This window comes from Oncorhynchus clarkii, chromosome 23, assembly GCF_045791955.1.
Source record: "Oncorhynchus clarkii lewisi isolate Uvic-CL-2024 chromosome 23, UVic_Ocla_1.0, whole genome shotgun sequence".
Classification (NCBI taxonomy): domain Eukaryota; kingdom Metazoa; phylum Chordata; class Actinopteri; order Salmoniformes; family Salmonidae; genus Oncorhynchus; species Oncorhynchus clarkii.
In genome coordinates, this window is record NC_092169.1 from 52,033,768 (window position 1) to 52,041,017 (window position 7,250).

At 39.8% G+C, this 7,250-nt stretch overlaps 1 protein-coding gene across 1 annotated transcript in view; it reads left to right on the top strand.

Moving 5' to 3' along the window:
• LOC139381311 (eyes shut homolog) overlaps positions 1-7,250 on the top strand; it is a 254,785-nt gene that overhangs the window by 94,983 nt on the left and 152,552 nt on the right. Inside the window, exon 15 of the mRNA XM_071124763.1 lies at positions 4,003-4,169. Within this exon, the coding sequence (XP_070980864.1) occupies positions 4,003-4,169 (167 nt within the window). The remainder of the gene's footprint in view (positions 1-4,002; positions 4,170-7,250) is intronic.

Here is a 7,250-nt window from a genome sequence, read left to right on the forward strand (position 1 = left end):
TGGTACCCTATTCCCTACGGGCCCTTTTCAAAAGTAGTGCACTATATAGGGAATGGGGTGCCATTTGTGACATTGATAGTCTTTGTCAAAACACTCGAAAGTGCCCACTGACAGGAAGAAAGCACATTTTAAAAACAAGAAGTACTGATGTGAAAAAAGACTACAAGAACAGAGTAATGTCCAGCTGAATGTCTTCAACTGAAACGTCAGAGGGGTTAAAGGAGTCATTTAACCCCTCTGAATCAGAGAGGTGCAGGAGTCATTTAACCCCTCTGAATCAGAGAGGTGCAGGAGTCATTTAACCCGACCCCTCTGAATCAGAGAGGTGCAGGAGTCATTTAACCCGACCCCTCTGAATCAGAGAGGTGCAGGAGTCATTTAACCCAACCCCTCTGAATCAGAGAGGTGCAGGAGTCATTTAACCCAACCCCTCTGAATCAGAGAGGTGCAGGAGTCATTTAACCCGACCCCTCTGAATCAGAGAGGTGCAGGGGCTTGCCTTAATGAACATCCACGTCATCAGCGCCCGGGGAGCAGTTGTTGTTGAGGGTTAACTGCCTTGCTCATGGGCAGAACGGCATTCGAACCAGCGACCTGACCTTTGGGTTACTGGCCCAGCACTGCCGCTCCAGGTGTGGGCTGAAATAGCCCAGGTGCTTTGTGTTGTTCAACTATCTATGTTACAGCAGTAGTGTAATACTGTGTTTAACTATCTCTGTTACAGCTAAGTCCAGTACTGTAATACTGTGTTTAACTATCTCTGTTACAGCTAAGTCCAGTAGTGTAATACTGTGTTTAACTATCTCTGTTACAGCCAAGTCCAGTAATGTAATCATGTGTTTAACTATCTCTGTTACAGCTAAGTCCAGTAGTGTAATACTGTGTTTAACTATCTCTGTTACAGCCAAGTCCAGTAGTGTAATACTGTGTTTAACTATCTCTGTTACAGCTAAGTCCAGTAATGTAATACTGTATTTAACTATCTCTGTTACAGCTAAGTCCAGTACTGTAATACTGTGTTTAACTATCTCTGTTACAGCCAAGTCCAGTACTGTAATACTGTGTTTAACTATCTCTGTTACAGCTAAGTCCAGTAATGTAATACTGTGTTTAACTATCTCTGTTACAGCCAAGTCCAGTACTGTAATACTGTGTTTAACTATCTCTGTTACAGCTAAGTCCAGTAATGTAATACTGTGTTTAACTATCTCTGTTACAGCTAAGTCCAGTACTGTAATACTGTATTTAACTATCTCTGTTACAGCTCAGTCCAGTAATGTAATAATGTGTTTAACTATCTCTGTTACAGCTAAGTCCAGTACTGTAATACTGTGTTTAACTATCTCTGTTACAGCTAAGTCCAGTACTGTAATACTGTATTTAACTATCTCTGTTACAGCTAAGTCCAGTAGTGTAATACTGTGTTTAACTATCTCTGTTACAGCTAAGTCCAGTACTGTAATACTGTGTTTAACTATCTCTGTTACAGCTCAGTCCAGTAGTGTAATACTGTGTTTAACTATCTCTGTTACAGCTAAGTCCATTAGTGTAATACTGTGTTTAACTATCTATGTTACAGCTAAGTCCAGTACTGTAATACTGTGTTTAACTATCTCTGTTACAGCTAAGTCCAGTAGTGTAATACTGTGTTTAACTATCTCTGTTACAGCTAAGTCCATTAGTGTAATACTGTGTTTAACTATCTCTGTTACAGCTAAGTCCAGTAGTGTAATACTGTGTTTAACTATCTCTGTTACAGCTAAGTCCAGTACTGTAATACTGTGTTTAACTATCTCTGTTACAGCTAAGTCCAGTAATGTAATACTGTGTTTAACTATCTCTGTTACAGCTCAGTCCAGTAGTGTAATACTGTGTTTAACTATCTCTGTTACAGCTCAGTCCAGTAATGTAATACTGTGTTTAACTATCTCTGTTACAGCTCAGTCCAGTACTGTAATACTGTGTTTAACTATCTCTGTTACAGCTCAGTCCAGTAATGTAATACTGTGTTTAACTATCTCTGTTACAGCTCAGTCCAGTACTGTAATACTGTGTTTAACTATCTCTGTTACAGCTAAGTCCAGTAATGTAATAATGTGTTTAACTATCTCTGTTACAGCTAAGTCCAGTACTGTAATACTGTGTTTAACTATCTCTGTTACAGCTAAGTCCAGTACTGTAATACTGTGTTTAACTATCTCTGTTACAGCCAAGTCCAGTAATGTAATACTGTGTTTAATTATCTCTGTTACAGCCAAGTCCAGTAATGTAATACTGTGTTTAATTATCTCTGTTACAGCTCAGTCCAGTAGTGTAATACTGTGTTTAACTATCTCTGTTACAGCTAAGTCCAGTAATGTAATACTGTGTTTAACTATCTCTGTTACAGCCAAGTCCAGTAATGTAATAATGATCTTCCATTGAAGTGTGTAGGTTCTACATTACAGCATCATTGTGTTTCTACCTCCATTACCCGGCCACTGCATGGCCAGCACCTGTGTTGATTGTTAAGCTCAGGGAATCACTGTTCAGCATTCCCTCAGAGAAGGCAATGCATTACCTTTATCTGGACATGATTGCATCAGTGATCATGGTCTGTTTTACAAGACTCTCCAGACAACTCTTCAGATAGAGCACCGGTAAATAGATTTTCAGTAACCATGTGTCAAACCTGGGTTCAAATAGCATTTGTTTTCTTTAAAATACTTTGGCTGAGCTTGACTGAGCTAGCCTGGCATAATGTAACCAACAGATTAGTATGAAAAGTGTAAATCTCACTCATCTGGCAATCTAGGCAGTGGGTCAATCAAACCGTCAAAGTATTTGTAATAGAACGAATACTCTTTGAACCCAGGTACTAACAACAGGGTTGGGGAAAGAACTGATACTTATGATCCCCATAGGTGCTTGTTATGGTGCAAGGCTTCGATAGAATGACACCCTGCCTGCCCTGTCGAACATTGGGCCAAACACCTCTCTCGCTCTCTCTCTTTCTCCCTCTCTCTCTTTATTTCTTTCTCTCTCTCTCTCTCTCTCTCTTTCTCTCTCTCTCTCTCTCTCTCTTTATTTCTCTCTCTCTCTCTTTATTTCTCTCTCTCTTTCTCTCTCTCTTTATTTCTCTCTCTCTCTCTTTATTTATCTCTCTCTCTCTCTCTCTCTCTTTCTCTCTCTCTCTCTTTCTCTCGTCCTCCACTTTCAGTTCAGTCAATGAGTTAGTTAGTCATCTCACCACTGCTTCCCCTGCCTACACACCTTATTGACGATATTGAACAAGGCAGGGAGGTGTTTGTGTGATCACAAACCTGTGTGTGTCCCTATCTGTGCCTGTCTGTGTGTTTCCTGCGTCTCTTGGAATGGAGGAGATGAGGTTAGTGTTCGACCAGATCACAGGATCTGCCCTTTTTAATGTTATATATCAGATCACAGGATCTGGCCTGTTTAATGTTACATATCAGATCATACCACAGGATCTGGCCTGTTTAATGTTACATATCAGATCACAGGATCTGGCCTGTTTAATGTTATATATTAGATCACAGGATCTGGCCTGTTTAATGTTACATATCAGATCACAGGATCTGGCCTGTTTAATGTTATATTTTAGATCATATCACAGGAACTGGCCTGTTTAATGTTATATATTAGATCATATCACAGGATCTGGCCTGTTTTAATGTTACATATTAGATCATATCACAGGATCTGGCCTGTTTAATGTTATATATCAAAGAGCCAATTAATGCCTCATATTAACAATGATTAAACAACACACACACACACACACACACACACGCAGATACACACACACACACACACACACACACACACGCAGATACACATACTCGCACAAACACACACACACACTGGATCAGAAACAGCTTTGTAAAAGCAGCTTCAGAGTGGGGAAACAAAGACATACAAATCTTAATTGGCTGACAGATAAAACTAACCAAAGAGATTCACTAATGATCCTGTGTGTGTGCGTGTGCTTCTCTCATGCAGGCTTTGGTGGGCCGTTCTGTGAGGTGAATCTGAACGACTGCAAGTCGATGCCGTGCCAGAACGGAGCTGTGTGTGTGGACGGTGTTGACCTGTATCACTGCTTCTGTCCAGCTGGTAAGAGCCAGTCTGTGTTCCACATGGCACCCTATTCCCTGTACAGCAACAAGGTAACCTATTGCAATTGAGGAAATTATTGTGATTTAAAATATCAATACAAAAATGGATGTAGAAAAATAAAATACAAAATACATTGTCCGCAGGTCACCTGATTTGTCATCTCCAAGGCAGTACATTAATGTAGCACTAAATGAATGATAGGTTATATCACGGCCTGTGCATTATCACTGAATCAACATATACGCATACAACCACTGCTGAGGGGCAAATAAAATAATGATAAAAAATTACCTTTTTAACTAAGAGCTCAACTGATTATTACTGGGTGTTTTCAGGCCATTAAGTTATATCAGCACACATCTAACTTTCAACAAGATGAAAGGTTAACGTCATGAAGAACAGCGAGCTGTAGGTTTCTACTAGTTAAACCAGATGAAAGGTTGATACCATGAAGTGAAGAACAGCGAGCTGTAGGTTTCTACTAGTTAAACCAGATGAAAGGTTAATACCATGAAGAACAGTGAGCTGTAGGTTTCTACTAGTTAAACCAGATGAAAGGTTGATACCATGAAGAACAGCGAGCTGTAGGTTTCTACTAGTTAAACCAGATGAAAGGTTGATACCATGAAGTGAAGGACAGCGAGCTGTAGGTTTCTACTAGTTAAACCAGATGAAAGGTTGATACCATGAAGAACAGCGAGCTGTAGGTTTCTACTAGTTAAACCAGATGAAAGGTTGATACCATGAAGAACAGCGAGCTGTAGGTTTCTACTAGTTAAACCAGATGAAAGGTTGATACCATGAAGAACAGCGAGCTGTAGGTTTCTACTAGTTAAACCAGATGAAAGGTTGATACCATGAAGAACAGCGAGCTGTAGGTTTCTACTAGTTAAACCAGATGAAAGGTTGATACCATGAAGAACAGCGAGCTGTAGGTTTCTACTAGTTAAACCAGATGAAAGGTTGATACCATGAAGAACAGCGAGCTGTAGATTTCTACTAGTTAAACCAGATGAAAGGTTGATACCATGAAGTGAAGGACAGCGAGCTGTAGATTTCTACTAGTTAAACCAGATGAAAGGTTGATACCATGAAGAACAGCGAGCTGTAGGTTTCTACTAGTTAAACCAGATGAAAGGTTGATACCATGAAGAACAGCGAGCTGTAGGTTTCTACTAGTTAAACCAGATGAAAGGTTGATACCATGAAGAACAGCGAGCTGTAGGTTTCTACTAGTTAAACCAGATGAAAGGTTGATACCATGAAGAACAGTGAGCTGTAGGTTTCTACTAGTTAAACCAGATGAAAGGTTGATACCATGAAGGACAGCGAGCTGTAGGTTTCTACTAGTTAAACCAGATGAAAGGTTGATACCATGAAGGACAGCGAGCTGTAGGTTTCTACTAGTTAAACCAGATGAAAGGTTAATACCATGAAGTGAAGAACAGCGAGCTGTAGGTTTCTACTAGTTAAACCAGATGAAAGGTTAATACCATGAAGAACAGTGAGCTGTAGATTTCTACTAGTTAAACCAGATGAAAGGTTAATACCATGAAGTGAAGAACAGCGAGCTGTAGGTTTCTACTAGTTAAACCAGATGAAAGGTTGATACCATGAAGTGAAGAACAGCGAGCTGTAGGTTTCTACTAGTTAAACCAGATGAAAGGTTGATACCATGAAGAACAGTGAGCTGTAGGTTTCTACTAGTTAAACCAGATGAAAGGTTGTTACCATGAAGTGAAGAACAGCGAGCTGTAGATCTCTACTAGTTAAACCAGATGAAAGGTTGATACCATGAAGTGAAGAACAGCGAGCTGTAGATCTCTACTAGTTAAACCAGATGAAAGGTTGATACCATGAAGTGAAGGACAGCGAGCTGTAGGTTTCTACTAGTTAAACCAGATGAAAGGTTAATACCATTAAGAACAGTGAGCTGTAGGTTTCTACTAGTTAAACCAGATGAAAGGTTGATACCATGAAGTGAAGAACAGCGAGCTGTAGATCTCTACTAGTTAAACCAGATGAAAGGTTGATACCATGAAGTGAAGAACAGCGAGCTGTAGATCTCTACTAGTTAAACCAGATGAAAGGTTGATACCATGAAGTGAAGGACAGCGAGCTGTAGGTTTCTACTAGTTAAACCAGATGAAAGGTTGATACCATGAAGAACAGTGAGCTGTAGGTTTCTACTAGTTAAACCAGATGAAAGGTTGATACCATGAAGTGAAGAACAGCGAGCTGTAGGTTTCTACTAGTTAAACCAGATGAAAGGTTGATACCATGAAGAACAGCGAGCTGTAGGTTTCTACTAGTTAAACCAGATGAAAGGTTAATACCATGAAGAACAGCGAGCTGTAGATTTCTACTAGTTAAACCAGATGAAAGGTTAATACCATGAAGTGAAGGACAGCGAGCTGTAGGTTTCTACTAGTTAAACCAGATGAAAGGTTGATACCATGAAGAACAGTGAGCTGTAGGTTTCTACTAGTTAAACCAGATGAAAGGTTGATACCATGAAGGACAGCGAGCTGTAGGTTTCTACTAGTTAAACCAGATGAAAGGTTGATACCATGAAGAACAGCGAGCTGTAGGTTTCTACTAGTTAAACCAGATGAAAGGTTAATACCATGAAGAACAGCGAGCTGTAGGTTTCTACTAGTTAAACCAGATGAAAGGTTGATACCATGAAGAACAGCGAGCTGTAGGTTTCTACTAGTTAAACCAGATGAAAGGTTGATACCATGAAGAACAGCGAGCTGTAGGTTTCTACTAGTTAAACCAGATGAAAGGTTAATACCATGAAGAACAGCGAGCTGTAGATCTCTACTAGTTAAACCAGATGAAAGGTTGATACCATGAAGAACAGTGAGCTGTAGGTTTCTACTAGTTAAACCAGATGAAAGGTTGATACCATGAAGGACAGCGAGCTGTAGATTTCTACTAGTTAAACCAGATGAAAGGTTGATACCATGAAGGACAGCGAGCTGTAGATTTCTACTAGTTAAACCAGATGAAAGGTTGATACCATGAAGTGAAGAACAGCGAGCTGTAGATTTCTACTAGTTAAAACAGATGAAAGGTTAATACCATGAAGAACAGCGAGCTGTAGATTTCTACTAGTTAAACCAGAT